This window comes from Cynocephalus volans, chromosome 4, assembly GCF_027409185.1.
Source record: "Cynocephalus volans isolate mCynVol1 chromosome 4, mCynVol1.pri, whole genome shotgun sequence".
Taxonomy (NCBI): Eukaryota; Metazoa; Chordata; class Mammalia; order Dermoptera; family Cynocephalidae; genus Cynocephalus; species Cynocephalus volans.
In genome coordinates this window covers 6,902,068-6,921,589 of record NC_084463.1, presented here as the reverse complement: position 1 = coordinate 6,921,589, position 19,522 = coordinate 6,902,068, and the positions used below count along the sequence as shown (strand labels likewise).

At 38.8% G+C, this 19,522-nt stretch overlaps 1 protein-coding gene across 1 annotated transcript in view; it reads left to right on the top strand.

Moving 5' to 3' along the window:
• The window catches only part of LOC134375098 (rho GTPase-activating protein 20-like), a 67,500-nt gene extending 53,382 nt beyond the window's left edge, over positions 1 to 14,118 (top strand). The window contains exons 11-18 of the mRNA XM_063093265.1: positions 1,288 to 1,466; positions 2,640 to 2,801; positions 5,985 to 6,094; positions 9,288 to 9,477; positions 10,650 to 10,764; positions 11,889 to 12,062; positions 12,471 to 13,082; positions 13,928 to 14,118. Coding sequence (XP_062949335.1) covers positions 1,288 to 1,466; positions 2,640 to 2,801; positions 5,985 to 6,094; positions 9,288 to 9,477; positions 10,650 to 10,764; positions 11,889 to 12,062; positions 12,471 to 13,082; positions 13,928 to 14,118 — 1,733 coding nt within the window. The remainder of the gene's footprint in view (positions 1 to 1,287; positions 1,467 to 2,639; positions 2,802 to 5,984; positions 6,095 to 9,287; positions 9,478 to 10,649; positions 10,765 to 11,888; positions 12,063 to 12,470; positions 13,083 to 13,927) is intronic.
• The last annotated feature ends 5,404 nt before the right edge of the window (positions 14,119 to 19,522 follow it).

Genomic DNA, 19,522 nt, shown 5'->3' with positions numbered 1-19,522 from the left:
GCTTTTAGAAGTGGAACTTTAAAAAATGGAACCTTTTTATGTATCAGATCATTTGCAAACTAACTTTAATGTTAAAATTAGACACAGATGAAAAAAATTTCAGCACTGTGGTATCAAAATCATAACTCACTATTGACCCTTTTACTTCTGCCTACTTTGTATATGTTGTTTTTATCCACTTAAATTTCTCCTCAGTTTAAATCATTGTTCAGTAACAATTGAGTACTTATTAGGTACAAGGCATTAAACTGGATGCTGTCTGTTGAAGTCTTATTCATTCAAAATCCAAATCAGGCTGGCCAGTTGGCTCAGTTCATTAGAACACGGTGTTATAAACACCAAGGTCAAGGGTTCGGATCCTCATACCAACCAACTGCCAAAAAAGCATCCAAATCAAATGCAAACGCCTCCAGGATCACTCCTCTCCCTCCTACCGGATCAATGTGCTTTACTTTCTTCTGAATACCTTTGGTCCGTTGTTCCTCCCTTATGATGTTTTATTTATTAATATACTTGCTTTCCCCCTCTCCCACCCCACCACCAGTCTTGTTCCCTATTAGATTATAAATGTCACCATGGCAAGGGCAAGTCTCAGTCATGTTTGCACCCATCCATCCTGCCTTAAGCATATGTCTTAAAGTCAGGAACTGAAAAGATACATGAAAGTCTTTGCAGTTGCAAAGAAAGGAAAAAAACGAAGGACATTAGCTTCCTGTATCTGTTGTCAGTAGTAGAGTGGGAAATCAGGCAATAAAGCATTCTTTGTTTCCATAGAACATCTTAATAGAGACAACAACTCTTCTCCTCTTCCTCCTCTTCTTCCTTTCTCCTCCATCTTCCCCATTCCCTCCTCCTTGCTTGCTTTTTCTCATGATTTAATTGTAGTATAATTCAGTCTTCAAATTTTTCGATGCCCAGTCTCATCTTTAAAATGGGAAAATGTATATGTTAGTATGAAAAACACTTTTTGCTTTCAGTTGTAATAGTTCAATAGGGAAACCATTCTTTCACCTTTGAAATTTAGTGCCAAAACTCGAGTAAACATACCAGTGGTGTCTCAAAAATGGATAGAAGAAGAACCAAACATTTGATTCTTCCTTAGTTGATTTTTCCTTAATTTACAGAATATTATAATAAAATTTCAGAGGTTGAATTGTCAATAACAAAGGACAACTATAAGCATTTTTTTTCTGAGCCATAGTAACGAACATATAGTGAAATGGAAATTATAGAAATAAAGTTAAGTAAACTAAACTAGTTTTTCTAATACTCTCAATTCTGCCTTAGATTCAAATCAGAAGAAATTTAAAAGGAGAAGATCTATCTTAAACTGGGCCTTTTGGCGAGGTTCTAGCACTCACCAGCACAACTTGCCCATATCTCCAACATCTCCTGTGCCAGGACAGCTGTTTGGAGTTTCTCTGCCAAATATTTGTGAGAATGATAATCTCCCCAAACCTGTCTTGGTAAGTCTCATTTTGGCCTGTAAATTAATAGGAAAGGAATTTTAGGAATGGGGAACTCTGGAAAGTAAACCTGTCCCCCGATGGAAAGATTATAGACATCCCTGGCTTTAGCCAAGAATCTCTATTATCATTACTTAAAAGAATTAAAATCTGACTTAGCTATTGCAGAATCATAAGGAAGACATAGAGATAATCTAGACTACTGGTTTCAAGAAAGAGCCATATAAGCCTGCTCAGGTAAATTAGAATTTGCTCTGTAGATAGACAATCCATATTCTATCTCTCACAAATCCTTCTTAAACTCCATATTGTTCTGAAAGTCTTTTTTTTTTTACCACTTCAGCAACAGAGACTACTTAATCTTATATTTTTTAAAGTTTTTAAAACTGCTTTATTTGTATTTCAAGTGTTTAAGAATAAAGATACATTCTTTGGCGTTTAGTTATGTTTTGTGTATAGAATGTGTCAGTTGAAAGCCACTGAGTTTGTGTTGATATATTAAACAATCACTGTTAACCTTTTTATTGAGTATCCAGTATCCTGCAAGCACTATACTAGATGTATGGCATTTTATGCTGTATTGTGCATCTATAAATGCCAGTCACTAGTCTAGCCCCTTCACAGCTTATCTGTCACAGCAAATATAGGGGGTAGTTATTATTGTCATCATTCCTTCTTTACTAATTAAAAAAAAAGCCTCTGAACTTTACCCAGGGTTACACAGTAAATAAGTGGCATAACTAGATTTTAAATGCCATGGATTGCTTGTCTCCAAAACCCATTCTCTTCCTACACTGCAAGCAGACATACAAACAGAAAGAAAGCAAAGTGAGTAAACACTTAAAATCTACTCTCCTAGCAATTTTCAAGAATTCAATACATTGTTATTAACTGTCATCACCATGTTATACAATAGGTCACCTAAATTTATTTCTCTTATCTAACTGAAATTTTGTATCCTTTGACCAACATTTCCCTAACTCCCCCGCCATCATCCCCAGCCCCTGGTATCCACCATTCTACTCTCTAAAATATTGACTTTAATCCTTCTAGCTGTCCATCCAGCTCCAATCCTTTAGTGCTATTAATCTGCCCTCTAGCAGCCGAAGTACATGTTCCCTTGCATGTATGTGTGAAGTGCTTTTTTGTTTTGTTTCCTTTGCTTCCCCATAGGATATGCTTTACTTTCTTAATCAAAAAGGACCCCTAACAAAAGGAATCTTCAGGCTATCAGCCAATCTGAAATCCTGCAGAGAGCTAAAAGAAAAACTGAATTCTGGAGTCGAAGTACACCTAGACTGTGAATGTATTTTTGTGATAACATCTGTTTTAAAGGTAGGAAAAGTTCTCCCTTTATCCACCCTGTGGTGTAGCTCTGGAGCAAGTTAAACATTTTATGTTTTGTTTTGTTTCATTATGAACATTATTTCTATCTGGAAAGAACCAAAGTAGATTTAGAATCTAAAAAAGGTTAAAACCTCTCACAAAGTCAATATTGGACTTTAAAGGCCACTGCCGATGATATGACATGTCAGATATACTTTTAAAATTTTTTTTTTACCTCGCACCAATATCTTCTTGAGTTCTGCCACCCCATGCAAAAAGAAAAAATTGTAATTAAAATAATCAAAACATACACAGCATGTTTACCAAAATAAACATCCTGCTTATGATGATTTTCTCACTATCTCACTACTTTCCTAATGAAGGCAAAGTTTTTGAAAACAGTTACAGCTTACCATGCAATAAACAAGCATTTGCCTTACAAATGAAATAAAAAACTATTGAGAGCACTGAAAATTGCATTCATTTACATAATCATCATGCCCACAAATATTCCTTCCGTTGTCCCCTAATGCCTTTTACATTGGAAGTGGAGTAAGAACGGCTACAACATCTGGGCCTTCTTTTACTTTTACTTCATTTGACAGTCTCTATTGTTCTTACCCTTTACCCATGGTTACCAAGTCACATCTACCCATGGCTGACAGACTTCTAAAATGATTTCTTCCCTCACATTCTTGGAAATGTCGTACATTTTTGGAAAACCTAGTGTCAAAACCAGCTTTAAGCAGAGCTTTTGACCCCAGTAGTAGCTTCTGCAGACCTGCAGAAGGGGGCCCCATCTCCCAAAGGGTTGGGGTATACTGGAGCCACAGGTAAAGACAAGGCCCCCAGCCTGCATCCCATGGCCTGAAACAAAAAAACCAAATGAGGGAAAATATGGCAAAGAAGAATTTTGCATAACCCTACTCCAGCTGAGTGGCCAGCTGCTTACAGAATTTTACTGTATAACTTCATGAACACTAGGTGTTTGGGGGTAAATGGGCCATGTCTGCTCTTAAACAAACCCTGCTGTGGACTTTTGCAATAAATTATCACTCAAGAGAACTGGAGAGTTTTAACTAGGGTCATCTAATCTGTTTTGTACAGGGTTTGTGATGACTCTTCAGTCCTGAAATACAATAAGGATATCTGTGGTATGCTTAGCTAGATATATATGCCAAGGATATATGAGTATATGCATATGAGTTTTTCTTTTTCATATAATTAGGTTCTCTCCCAGCTCTTAATTTAGGAAGGTAAAACCAATGTTTTAGAAGAATTTCCTTACTGTGCTGTTCTTCACAATACCATACTTCTTAAAATTTTGTGCTAAATTCTTGAGATTATTACAAAGAAGCATGGCTCTAGAAGAGTTCATTTGTGTTTTAGATTGCAGAAATATTATTTTTCCAAAAATAAGCAAAAGACAAAAAATTAACCAGACACTTCAGTCATTTGGATAAATAGGTTCCAAATAATTGAAGGTTTATCATTATGTAACTGTGTTTTAGTCACATGTCTTCCAAGTGCTTTCATGAAAGGAGATCAATTTTGCCAAAAGTTTTTGAACTTTTTTTTCTCATTTTTAAGACTGTTTTAAAGTGGTATAGTATAAATTTAACTTCTCAAACTATAATTGGACAAAAATTGCTTGAGACACTATAGCTTTGATCTCTCAGACCTTTAAGGGAAATTTCATATTTAATCTGGCAGAATTTCATCTCAAATGAATTGGAGAGCTATGCTGATGGTCTGGGCTGTGGTTTCTGTGAGTTGGTGATTGTAATTCAGAACCAGCTCGCACATCCTTCTCAGCTGTGATGGTGGATCTATTTCGTAACTTCTTATTCCAGCTGTGGGAGAGTTCATTGAAATATTATGATTTATTATCTTTTAATTGTAAGTTTAAGATTTATTGATGTTTTTCTTCAAGGCAGATCATAAATATGTTTTTCATTGAGATTTAAAAAGAGAGCTATTGTCAGCACCCCGTTTTAAAATAACAAATTTTGCCTCTTCTAACTGACTTTTAAAGTGGGTACAGCTTAAATTAGTTTGGAATTATGAAAATACAATAGCTTTACCCAGAAAGGTAAGTTTTGTGACAATATATCTGAACCACAAGTATCCAGGTATATTTCTACTGCAAGATACAATAGAACAGTGGAAAACTTTGAATTAATCCATCCTTTTTCTTGTTAACCACTCTAAAAAGAATATGTTAACAGAGTGACTACAAGGATGTTCTTAAAATTATCTTAGAATCTCATTTTCAGTTGATTAGACTTCTCTTGTCCCCCATTAGTATTTTCCCATATGACACATAGCAACAGTTCAGTCATGACTTCCACTATGGCTGGGGCTGTGCTTGGCATTGACAAAGAACTGAGTTTTCTCTGACTAAAGTTTGCTGATGGGAAATGAGACTGCAAGCTTGGCCTTCTTGTTGCCATACCAAAAGCAACAGAGAAGATTGGCCAAGAATGAACTCTTGGACCAAGACCAAATGTATTTTATTTTTAAGCTTTTGATAAACAAAAATCCAAACAGCAAATGCCCTTGGTCCTATCCTGTTTGTGTCATCGTCTAGTTTCACCACTCTTAGCCCTGCCAGTGGTCTCAGCAGAATGGGATCTCTAAGAAAGGATATTGTACCATGGACATACTATTTAGCATGGACTTGGTTTTATTCACTTCTCTATCCCTAGCACCTCAAACAGTGCCTGACATATATGTATAAATACATATAGAGTGTTGAATAAATATATATAGAATGAGCAAATGAATGATTACCAGATTATGAATCTCACAGATATCTTGGTGCATTTCCTTGGAGTAGCTCTTTAAGGGAAAGGAGGGAAAAAAGGATTTAAGATGGTTTACTGCCAGACCCTATAAAGTACCAATTTGCTTAAAATACATAAAACAGGAGGCTTTGGCCCAAATAGGTTGTCCTTTATCTTTCTCACCATCATCCAGACTTTGGTTATCCAAATGGTTTTCGTTAGAAAAAAATAAAAGCACAGGTTTCCATGTGCAGAAGTCAGTGGAGAGCGGGCACAGAGCTCTGTGTAGTACAAAGAAGGGAGGAATTCACAGAACTTTCAACAAGATGTTTTCTTTCTTACTTCTCCAATACATATTTGTCATGAGAATAATGATTTAAAATGTTTGTTTTTCCATCTATGTAAGGAATTTCTGCGAAATATTCCTGGAAGCATTTTTTCATCAAATCTCTATGATCACTGGGTCTGTGTAATGGATCAAGGAAACAATGAAGAGAAAATAAATACAATTCAAAGGTAATTATTCTAATTTGGTCATGTCTCAAAAATACTTCTAAAAAGCTTTAATAAACTTGTCTATTAAAATAAGGACAATTATCAAAGTCATAATCCCAGCGACCAGTTTGAAAATAGATTTATGCTGACTTCTGTCATTGTTATTGTTTCTTTCCCTCGTCTTATTAACATGGAATACTTGAACATTGTATACCTTCTGTATATCTGAATCTGGTAGCAAATGAAACACATTCAATTACTAGCGAATATGTAGGTCCAATCTATAGATTATGGTCTTAATTTTGGTAAATATCTAACCAACCAGATGACTCCTTATTGTCTTCAGCAACCAAAGTGATACAGAGAAAATGACCTATTTTCTCCCTTCAAGGAACTCACAGTCTGCAGTCTGATAGAGTAAAGTAGATAAATTGTGAATTACAATGCAGTATAATCTGTGCTGTAAAAGATACTAGGAGAAAACCCGAGAATCCCAATATAATTTCTTTGTGTGTGCTTGTTTAGTACAGTTTTTTCTTGAGCAACTTTCAAACATGAGTGCAGATCAATCAGTTGTCTCTCCGTCAGACAGAATTTTCAAGTCTGTAGACAAGTATTAGGTACACTGCTATCAGTTATCTATAACGTGTGGAGTTGTACAATAGCTCAAAGGCTCAGAGCCCCCATAGAAACAGAATACCCAGAAGCATATGCTAGATCACTTATTTGCCATTGAATACACCCAGTAATCTTTTGGTCTGTTTCAAAGTTCTTCATAACTTTTCTAACAAAATATACTCATTGTCAGTCCATTGTACTGAAGAAAGACCTCTGTGCTGTTTGTGCAACAGGAGTCAGATAACCTTATTCCCTCCAGGTTGCAGATTCTTACTGAAAAAAGCAGTAGTCATGAATATCAGCTTATCTGTTTTCTGAATGGTAGTAAAAAACATTTTTGGTGAATGATCATTTAAAAATCCTGTATCAAGTTCTGGTCAAGATGGCAGAATAGATGGTCCCCAGCATCCCTCTCTCCCACAAATCCACAAATTGACAACTGTAAAAATGTAACATCAGCCAAGCCGGGGCTGCTGGAGCTCAGGGGAAGAGAAGGAGAGACCTACAGAGTTCATGAAGGTGGGAGAAAGAAACCATGATGACAGAAAGAAAAAACTGCTCTGAGCATTTCATGCTGCGGCCACTTTAAGGCTGGAACTGCTGAGTGCATGAAGCAGGAGCTGGCAGAAGCCGCAGCTGTGCCCTTCAGATGGAGTTACTTGTAGGCAGCAGGGAGGAAGAAGAGGGCCTTGGTGGCCCCCAGGAGAGCAAGACCACTAATAGGGTTCCCGTGGAGACATACAGGAGAAGCAAGAACAGCTGAAAAGGGGGAGCCATTCAGAGGCCGATGAGTCATCACAAGGGACCAGCGGAGGCCCTGTTTCATGGGAACTGTTTGGCGCGTGGGCAGTGGGGGAGACAGGCCCACCGAGAGAACACTGGGACACAGCAAGGACAGCCGATCTGACCCCCAGTCAGCACAGGACCACTCAGAGGAGACTGGCCCAGACTGCAGAATTGTATCAGGTGCAGTTTGATGGAAAAACTCTGGCCTAGATCAGAGTTTCTACACCACCCAGGTGCACCAGGTCTCTGGAGAGCTGGAAGTATCTATAAGGCCAACCATTAAACTATGAGCTGCAAAAAAAAAAAAAAAAGCCTTTCCTAGGGGAACAGCAACAAAGCAGCAATTTAGCTCAAAAACACAGCTCAAGTACTGATTCCCACAGGAAGTGGGAAGCAAAGGACAAAAAATTAGTTCTAGCCCAGGCATACCACCAGCGCTTTGGTGTCCACCAGGGGACATGAGGCATGGAGTGGTGCCTAGACCCCCCTCCCACATCCAGGCACACTGAGCCAGCACCTGGGGGCCTGCCTGGGTACCCAAGGCATGGATAAGGGGACCAGAACCCCCACGCACAACCAGGCGCCGCTCCAGTTCCTTGGGGCCCACCTGGAGACCCAAGGTATGGAACCAGGGACCAGACACTGCTCACAACCAGGCACACCACCAGTGCCAAGAAGCATGCCAAAATCACCTCCGTGTGGGTGGCCCATCACAGCCATCACAATAACCATGGCTGCCACAAAAGCAGCTAGATTCCACAATCACCATGCAAATGGTCCACCAGCCACTGGAATGCACTGACACAAGGAGAGTCACCAGCAGAGATAAAGAAAAGAGGAGGACATCTCTCTCCACAAAGCCCATTTCAGAGTGACAGAGAAGCATCTGCTCTATGATAATATTGGGGGACCTGATCACACCTCTCAGCATTGGACAGATCATCTAGGCAACAAATCAACAGAGTAACCATTCTTTAAGAAGGAGAGAAGAAATCTAGGGTAATTAGAGGTGGGATGGGGAGTGATTGGACAAAGGGTGTAAAGAATAATTATGATTTGTAACAATACTTATGCTAGTAATATTGATTTGATCAACATATCTCTATGTTGAATGCCCAAAACATGTATAATCAATTTTGACTCAATAAAAATGAAAAAAATAATAAATAAATATAAAATCCCTTATCAATTACAAAATGAAAACCGTAGAAAATATACTATTGTAAGCTTGACATGTATGTGAAAGTGATACCAATGAAACAGAGATTTGAAACAAAATTGACCTTGGAAGCTGGTGTAGCAGAGCATAAGCTTTCAGAATAGACCTGAAAGTCTTAATAGCTAAGGTTTGGGTTCTCACCAAGAAACAGCATTTCTATGTTGCTACTTGGAAATAAAGATGCACTTTAAATTTAATCAATGTTAAACTTTATCAGAAAACTTTTTGTGGGTTTTGGTTGAGAATATCCTGAAATGTTATAGGATTTGCCTAAGCTAAAACACATTGTACTAGTTTCAGGGAAATATTTCAGGCAGCACTGTTTTATGGGACATTTTTCTGCATTCTTTTATGTTTTCTTTGGTTGTGAAGGCAGCGAAAAAAAAATCCCCAGTTCTTTTTAAAATTTTCTCTTTCTGTATAGGTGGTCCTCACTTTGTATGGTACCACGTTAAATGAAATTCTTGCATATCTGAACTCTGTTCCTGTTTCACCCCCTTGACTTGCTCAGTTCCTTATGCAAAGTTAGGGTTGTCCATCTTTACAAGTTTTTTAATGAAATGTTTAAACAGCACATTTTTCTGTCTTTAGGCTATTAGACCAGCTTCCGAGAGCAAATGTTGTTCTCCTAAAGTATCTTTTTGGAGTATTACACAACATAGAACAACAGTCCTCATCTAACCAGATGACTGCATATAATTTAGCTGTGTGTATAGCTCCAAGCATCCTTTGGCCTCCTCTTTCCTCCAGCCTGGAAGTACAAAATGAATTTACAAAAAAGGTAAAGAAGTTTCTCATTTTTATGCCCTGGGAGACTGAGTCCCCATTTAGAAACCAAAATTCAGAGCATTAATTCTGAAAGACAGTTTCTTAATTAACTTAAGTACACCTCCTTATAAACTGAGTTTACTGATTATGAAGTGGTTTATCCTAGCCTAATAGGCTATAGGAAGGTGATAGTTAAGCAGAAAAGAGATTGCACTTGGGTTTCATCTCTTTTCCCTTTAAGGAGGCTAAACTCTATGCCTGACTTAAACCATAAAGTGATAATAAAGCAGTTGATATGATTGTTAAAAAAACAAAAATACCCAAGGACTTTGGAGTTAGACAAGCCAAGGTTTAATTCTCAGCCCCCGCATTTGCCAGATGTACAGTCTTAGGCAAAGTCAGTTATACTGAGCCACTATGTCCTCATCTGAAAAATGGAGGTGGTGATAATACTGTAGTTACTTGAAATCACACCCCTGTAGTGCTGGCAGTTAATAAAGGGTTTGGGGATATTAGTTTCCTTTGGTCCCAACATTCCTCCTGCCCCTTGGCCTCAGCTACTGGGGTAAGAAACTACAGAAAGGTTCCAGTACATCTCAATGGATGCACAAAGCCCCCTAGTAAACTCTTACCCCCACAAGCACTTTCAGTTAGGAAGCTTATGGAAGGCAGCAGTGGATAAGATAGTCAGACAAGTGCATGGGTAGACACTAGTCAGGAAAAACACAAATGTTCTTTCTAGCTGTCTCTGTCCTTGACAATATACCCACAGAGGAGCCCTCTTCCCAAGCTTAGGACAAGCTGTCCTTTACACAAGAAGTACTTTTCATACGTCTTTATCTTGTAATGATACTTTACAAATTTTAGTAACAAAATATATTTCTTCATCCCAAACACCCTATAGAGAATACTTGAAATTATCCTAATGTTACAAACAGAGCTATTGGTATAAAATGTTAGCTCTAAGCCAAGGACACAAATAATTTTAGGCCACTGATTAAAATTAAGTTCTATGGCCAAACTTCTCTTGAAAGTATTTTTTAGGGGAAACTGTTTTGTATACTTTTAAAGCATATAAATTTCTCAGGATATTTTAGTATTTTTTGTTAAAATCAAGATTCACATAAAATGTGATTTATAAACATGTTATATGAAAAGTAGCAGTTCATTCTCCCTTTTTTACAGGTTCCCCTGCTTGTACAGTTTCTGATTGAAAATTGCTGCACGATATTTGGTGAAGAAATTACTTCCCTCTTAGGAGAGACTTCAGTGAGATGTGGCACTAGAGAGAATGCCTCAGGTATTGTGAATAATTGGATTGGTTTTTGTGAGAAAGAGATTTTGTCTGTGAAGATGCTGGGACAGTGGTTGTCCAAAAGACCACAGCAGCTGAGGTGAAAGAGGCCTCTGACCTGGGTCAGTGGGGCCCAGGGCCTCTGTTCCTTCCTTAGAAGTCCTGCTATGTAGGTCAGGGTATATTAGCAGTGTGGTGGGGTTAAGAAATGTGTAAGATGAGGTCCCAGCCTTCAAGAAATGTTTAATGGCAGTGTGCTGTGGCATGATCGTTTGAAGCTTTTTTTTTTTTTTTTTTTTTAGTAAAACTTTATGAAGAATCCTAATATATATAATAGAATTGCTGTTGTTAAAACTAGGGTACAAGGCCCAGAGGCAGTAGAGGCAGACCTGTTTTTTTGTTCTTGTTTTCCTTTTTCTCCTTCCTCTTACTGGTCCCTGAGACACCTCAGGATTCTAGTGTGCTATGAAACAGTTTGAAAACTAGCATCATTTGGGGGGGGGGGAAGTGCTGAATTCAAAGACATACAACATTCCAGAATTCCTCTACCGCCAATATGTCATCCTTGACCAATTATTCTATGCCACTGAACATCAGTATCTTCACCTGATGTGGATAACAATAAAATCTAACTTTATGATTATTGTAAAGATTAAATAAGGTATTGGATATTAAAGAACTTTGTAAAAGAGGAACTAATAGGGTTAGTAAATGGTTTCCCCAAGACTAGAGTTAATTCTATATAAACACCAACAATCCATGTTAGAAGGCAGTCTTATTTGGAATCTGGGTATACCTAGTATTAATTCCCTTATGCTGTTGTTTTGGTTTGGCATTCTTTTTTAACCCTTTCATGGTCTTATGACATTTTCATTGTTTTGAGAAAAACTTAAGGAACATTTTGCCAGGAACTGAGATAAATTTAGTACAGTATACCCCAACAGTTTATTTTTATTCTGCACTAACAATTGAGAAGATTGTGACAGAATCTTTCTTTCCTGAGAGTAGAGATTTGAACACTCTACGTGAAAAGAGAATTAAACTAAGCACCGTAGTTTGTGCTTAAGGCAGTTTGGGCTATATTTATGGTAAGTAAATATGTTAATCATGGTTTGGTTTTTTTTTGACAGATATCTCTTGCTTCCAACCAAGTGACTCTTCCCATGACAGCTTGGAAAATGAAGTAAATGGGGATGTGGACGCTCCCTGTAGTGACTTGGCAAAGAAACTTGACCAGAGTAGCAGAAGCATGGACTCTATCTTAACCCTCAGTGACCATGGCCTTGACCAGCCTGAGGCGGAAGGCCTTGACCAGCCTGAGGCCGAAGGCCTTGACCAGCCTGAGGCTGAAGGTGTAGACCAGCCTGAGGTGGAAGGCCATGACCAGCCTGAGGCCAAAGGCCTTGACCAGCCTGAGGCTGAAGGTGTAGACCAGCCTGAGGTGGAAGGCCGTGACCAGCCTGAGGCCAAAGGCCTTGACCAGCCTGAGGCCGAAGGCCCTGAACAGCCTGAGGCCGAAGGCCTTGACCAGCCTGAGGTTGAAGGCTTTGACCAGCCTGAGGCCGAAGGCATAGACCAGCCTGAGGCTGAAGGCCCTGAACAGCCTGAGGCGGAAGGCCTTGACCAGCCTGAGGTGGAAGGCCTTGACCAGCCTGAGGTGGAAGGCCTTGACCAGCCTGAGGTGGAAGGCCTTGACCAGCCTGAGGTGGAAGGCATTTTAACCCTGAGTGACTTTGACTTAGACCAGTCTAAAGATGAAGACATTCAAATGAAACAGCCTCTTGAATTCAAGCCAATGACGATTACAGTGATGTACAGAGAGGCCCTCCCACAGCAGGAGCATGCCATGGCCCTATCTGACATGTGCACACCCAGCTACCTGTCCTCAGATGCAACAGATGCTCCAAAAACCCTGAGGCGACACTGGCGCTGCTCGGAGCCCAGAACCGACTGTCTAGATTCTAAGCTTTCCTCTCTCGAGGAGGTTTATCAGAAAAAGCTGCGCAAGTCCAGCTATGAAGCAATTCTCTCTCAAAAAGATGAGGATTATCTGAAGCAGAATCAACGTCTCCAGGAAGGGGATAAGACATGTTTTAAACAGAGTTCAGTCACAAGCACTGATGTCAGCGAGAAAAATGCCACCAATCAAAATATTAAGAAGGAAAACTTGTCTGGTACTGAAGGAAATCATGGGAAACTTTTCCATAATTCCAAGCGAGTGTCCATTTCTGTGGCATCTTATAGTCATATGTCCTCACAAGATCATTCCAGGAACCAGCCCTTTGATGAAGATACATCGGGATACTCCCTGCCACACACAACAGGTACCCTCAAGAGTTCAAGGACACACCAGCGCTGCTCAGAGCCCAACATAGATAACCAGCACTGCAAACTGACCTATCTCAGGGGCATTGATTCAAAGAAACATAAAACCAGCTGTGAAGCTGGTCTCTTGCAGGGAGAGGAGGATTATCTCAAACAGCATAAGTCTTTGCAAATGGAGGAGCAAAAGCTAATTAATCAGAGTTTGGTCATGGGGATTGAGGTGGGCAAGAGTAGTGCCACAAACCAAAACACTGAGAAGGTTTTATCCCCAAGATTAAGCCTTTGCCCAAAGACTAGCTGTTGCAGCTTCTCCTCCCCAGGCACCTCCCCATCTGGCTCATCAGTGAGCTGTCAGGACAGTCCTTTTCCTCAGACTTCTGAACATTCTGTGTTTACACCCACTGAAACTCCCTCTCCAATAGATTGCAATTTTCAGGCTCAAAGAAAACAGGGAGAGCTCTCTTCTGACTTTAGCAGTTCCAACTTCATTTCTGGAATGCCTGGTCCATCATCAGGGCAGGGCAGCAGCCACCTCGTCAATACAGAAAAGGATAGTGTAGGGTGGCATTCACAAATGCGTTCTGTAAGTCTTCATCCCAACACATGGTTGAGAAATGGTATAGCCCGTTTGAGAAACTGGTCCCTCAAAAAGAAAGCAAAGGCAGCCAGGCCAGAGGAAAATAAAATAGGTTCTCTAAAAGGACTTTCAGAGCCACCTCCTCGTGCTTCTGGTGTTCCAGAAGCCAACTCACTGGAAGAGAGACAGAAAGACATGCCCATGAAGGCCGTGGAAGGACTTGGTACTGTGCAGACAACCCATTCATATAATTCTTCTCCCTCCCAGGAATCAGAGAGACACAGCAGCTCTCCATTCAGCCTAGTAGACAGCGGACTCAAACTGCGTATGAAGTCCCACAAGGAAGTCAAGCCTGTAGGTCAGGGCTATTCTACACTTCTGTGTTGGAGAAGAGCCTCAGCCAGCTGTCAGAGAATGGAGGATATGGCCAGCCCAGACATTTAACCAAAGACATTTAACCACAATGAGGATCCAACATCTATGAGAACAAGAACTAGGCTAATAATATAAAGATAATAGTTATTATGACCACTTTGTACAAGATATCTGGGATAGGTAGCATAAGGATAATTATTGCTAATACTTAGGGCAACAAAATAATTCTTTTTATTGAGACTACTTGACAAAGATTTTATGCTAAAAACTTTTACCACGTAAGTGTTTGGGAGATTTTTTCCTTATTAAAGCATGGGATTGGTCCTGTTTTATGGTTATAGAGATACTAGCAGAGGACTAGAGAAAGCATCTTCTATAAAGGAAACATGCCTTATGAACAGTCTGTGAGATTAGTGTCCTGAGAATACCAGGATATAAATGAACTATAGGGGACTGGAGAGAGAGGGGAAGGGCACAGAGAAAACATCCACATTCGATGGAATGTTTTTAATAAGCAAGAAAAATGCCGCTACTCAAAGCAAAAGAAGAAAAGCATGTCTGATAATGATGGAAGTCATGGAAACCCTTTCCTCAAATCTAAGCCAGTGGCCATTCTGTGGTATCTTATAGTCACATGTCCTCACAGGATCATTCCAGAAACAGCCCATTGATTCAGCTAGTGTGAAGAAAACTGGAGTGATTCAAGAGCCTCGGGTACCATGATATTATAATTTTTGTTGTGTTAGTTGATTTGTTTTTCCATTAGTGTTGAATTGCTTTGCAAAGGCTCCAAGAAAAAGATGTGAGGAGAAAGAAGGGAATGGTTGCTCATTTCAATGCCCTTTCCTTAGGTACCTGTGCTAGAAACATTCCCCAAAAATGTAAATTTTCCTGTTTAGAAGGTGACCTCCTGACAGCATTCGCTGTCTCAGCATGGAGGAAAAGAGTGCAGCAACAGTCCCTTCTCAGTTACACAAGTGCTGTTACCAACATGTAATCAAAGCATTATAGTAAGAAGTTACGATAAAGGAAGACACACGTCCATTTTTATACTAGTTGGCAAGGCCTAATGACCTATTCCTAGGTGAGGAAATGAATTGGTGTAACCTTTTATGGCAAAAGAGAGGAGAAAGGTCCGTGGAGGTATAAATCATGGAGGCTTAAACCAAGGAGGTATAAACCATCAATCATGTGAAAGCTTGGCACCTCTTTGCTGAGGTGTTTCTCTGCAGCCCTTACCCTCAGATTACAGTCAGCCCCCCCCCTCAAAAGTTACTTATAAATCGTTTTTCTGATGAGATCGGGTGCGTTCAGGGTGGGAGGGCCATAGACATAAATCATTTTTCTGATGAAATCGGGCACGTTCAGGGTGGGAGGGCCGTAGACATAAATCGTTTTTCTGATGAGATCGGGCGCGTTCAGGGTGGGAGGGCCGTAGACATAAATCGTTTTTCTGATGAGATCGGGTGCGTTCAGGGTGGGAGGGCCGTAGACATAAATCATTTTTCTGATGAAATTGGGCACGTTCAGGGTGGGAGGGCCGTAGACATAAATCGTTTTTCTGATGAGGTCGGGCACATTCAGGGTGTGAGGGCTGTAGACATAAATCGTTTTTCTGATGAGATCTGGCACGTTCAGGGTGGTAGGGCCGTAGACATAAATCATTTTCCTGATTTTTGTAGTTTTGTAATTGAGAGAGCAATTAGCAACTTCTATGCTAGCAATTAGCATAGAAGTTGGTAAATTATAAGAAGTCCCTGGATAGAATACCAAACAAAGTGGCTGCCAGGCCTTATCAGATGTTCATTGGCTTTCGGTTTTCTTACTTCTGGAAGTTTTTCCATACTTTTGTCCCAAATGATTCATGGTTTATACCTCATTTCATATCCATGGTTTATTTCATATCCATGGACCTTTCTCTTTCCTTAAAGATTACACCAGTTCATTTCCTCACCTAGGAATAGACCATAAGCCTTGCAGACCAGAATGAAGGGATAGCACTAAAAATGGATGTGCGTCGTCCTTCATTTAAACTATTTACTATAAGAAGTTGCTTACAGTCCATGTGAACTCTTTAGTCCACCATCAAATGGTCCTTTCTCCCACAAACTAGCTTATTCCAAATTGTTTTTTCTTATCAGTCACCAGAAAACTGTCATATCAATGTTTTTTCCTTGTTGTCCTAAAGGTTACATTTCCAGTTATAGGGAAAAAATGTTTTCTCTAAGATGGAAGTTACTTTGGTATTAGCTATTGGCGCTACCTTCCTCTTGAGGACATGGCATTCTTTGCCCTAATCATTATAATTAACTTTTAGAACTCTGTGTCCAAGGAGATCCTGCATGACCCTGGCCACCTCAGTCACAGGTGTGAAGTAGATTTCACCTTATAACCAACCCCTCCCATGTGAAGACTCCTAAGTGTCCACACCTTTTGTGGTGTAATATATAAACTTAGCAGGGATTTACCTCACCCTTACGGCGTACTACTGTCAGAACTGCAAGATGTGAATGAAGGTCTTGTGGCTTGGAGTGTTTTACTGGAAAACACTGTTTCCCTTCCTACGAAAATAATAGTTCTAGCCTTTTTTCTTTCATGCTGGCAGGTAGAAAATCATCCACTCAATTAGAAGGATCAGAAGAAAATAGTTACTGAGGTTCTTTAATAACCTTTCCCATTCTTTGTGTTCACTTAAATACTCCTGTAATAATGTGAATATGTTAATATTGCTGTAAAATATATTGTGTGATTTGAAGACAGACTATATGCCATTTTATTTTTCATCACTCTGTAATATATGAGACTGATGCTTTATCTAAAATGCTTTGAGTTTGTATAATACATCTTGATAAATTTTACTACCATATGTTATGTAATAAATGTGCATTTTTGTACATGCAGAAACTGCTGCTAACTTTTAAAGTTGTTTGGTTTTAAAAACACTGATAATGCATATGTACGAAGTCCATGCTGTCTGTTAAATAAAATGTCATTCTTCAGAGTTAACAATCCCACCAGGGAAATATGGCCTTTTGTAGAATTGTTTTAAATAATGCGCTCAATCTCTGCTTAACATTGGGAATTTTATAGAGTGTAATTAATGTGGAAATGGAATTTTGTGCTTTTAGTCAAAAGCCACGGTCAGTCTTTCTAGAAAGAGTTTTCTTTTATGTTTTTTAGTCTTATTTACCAAACAAGTCCTGTGTTAGACACAAAGCCTTCATTTTCTTAGGTGCTGTTTTCATTATACTACTGGAATGAGATATAGTCTATATTCTTGTAAGTTTCATTGATTGTATGAGATTTACTTATTTAAGTTTGAACCATCCAAATGAGTACCCACTTGGCCTCAGATATATGCCAAGACATCAGTGCTTTTCAAGTCATATAAATTTATTAAATCTGACTGGTTTCTCATGCCTGCTGCATCATTGCCTTCTCACAGTTCATTTAGGTAACCTGTGTGTAAATTTAACCACCATTTCAAAGGGGTTCAGAAAAATACTACCTTACTCTAGAAAAAGTTTGCTCTAACTGAGTAGTAAAGACCACTGCTCTCGTGTCAGAAATGACACTATGTACGTATACACTGATATTAATTTCTATCCAAGTTTTACAGAAATGCAAATATAATTTTACTTTTTAAAAAAGTGTCTTAGTCTACAGAAAACACAAGATTTAAGAAATTTTCTCCTTTGTGTTTTTCTACTTTTTATAGCATGACATTGAATTGAATGGATCTAATGCATCCTTGAACCAATGGCATATTTCTTCTGTTGAAAAAAAGAATATTATGTGTCTTGATCAAAATTTTGATGGTAAATGTTTAACTTATATTTTCCTACCAGGTCATGTTTTAATGACTTTGAGAGGACATCCTGGCAAACTATTTCAATACAAAGAAAAAGTTATTACCAAGATACTTGCAGTAAATAAGTTTTGTTCTCTGAATAATAATATTGGGTAAAATGATTAGTTTCTTTAATATCTATCTGGTATGAGGAGTTTCCTGCTGAAAGGAACAGTACTCGCGTTCTGTGCTGCCTCCCCTGAGTGTGAGTCCTACTCTGTGTCTGAGCCATCTTCATCTTGCCCTCAGTTGTTTTTAAATGCAGTGAACTTGAATTTCACTCTGCATAAGGTCAGATGATATGCCAGAAATGGCAGAAGGCTTTGGGGTGTAATTTGGAAAGTTTTTGTTTTGAAATCCCAAAGAAATAGAAACAGAGGATGGTATTAGATGAATATTGTTTTGTGTTCTCACTGTGCAGCACCAGAGCACATAAACATTTTTAAATAGTTCAAAGTGTTTTTTCTAACCTATTTTATTTGTTAAGGAAAAATAAACAGTTTTCTGGAGTATAATTTCATACAGCAATATAAGATGCAGGTTTTAGAGCCATTAATAATTAAATGCTAATTCTTTTCATCTAGGTTTGATTTTAGATTACAGTAACTTGGGATTAAATTTAGAATTTCTAATTTTATCCTCTTGATCTGCTATGAGGAGCGAATATAGTGGCTAAAAACTTGTGAGGTAGTCCCAGTAGTCTGAGGAAATAAAATCAGTGCTATAAAGAAATATCCCCTTCAAGGGTTCAGATCCCCTTACCAACCAACTGCCAAAAAATAAAAAAGTTTTAAAATAAATATCCCTTTTCTTCCAGATCACAGGGGCTGTGATAGCTACTGCCTAAAATTTTCAGGAGGAAAAGAAATCTTTTATATCTTTTCCCAAGAATAGATGACTGAGTACCAAAGGATAATAAAGATACATAAACACAGAGAAGCTTACTGCTTGCTGGCCCAGCAAATGATTAGAGGGGAGGAAAGCTTTAGATGAGCTAATTCAAGCAAGAAACTGAATCACAAGGAGTTCAAAAAAGCAGAAGAGGGAAAGAGCACAGCTAAGGGGAAATAGAAGTGTTAAAAATGATAAGATGCTATTCAGGCCATTCAATTTTTTGCCAGATACTCTACCAGACCCTAGTGATACAAGGTGGAGAAGACAAATTGTTTGTCCTCAGGGACTTTACACAACTAAGGGAAAAGCTGGGATGTGTAGCAGAAGAGGAACAGTAACATTTATTAGATACTTATTTGCCTACATGTGCTGGCAATAAATGCATTAATTACATGTATTATTTCATTAAATGCTCACAGTAGCTCTTGTAAGTAAATGGTAAGTAAATTCATCTAGAACTTTACTCTGACCCAGGCTCTTTTTCTCCTACCCTTTTACCTTAAAATATAGATGACAACTCTTCTTGCATAGTAAACAGTCACAAATGATATATGTGAGGACCAATCCAAACTTTACCAAATTATTGTGTCTGGACCAGGTATCTCCTGTTTTAAAAAATCATCCCATATCAGAAATAATTTAGAAAGATATGAAGAATATAAAAATAATTGGAGGAAGAATATGGTCTAGACAAAATGACAGACTCGTGCCTCCCTTCTCCTCTCCACTAAGTACAACTGTAA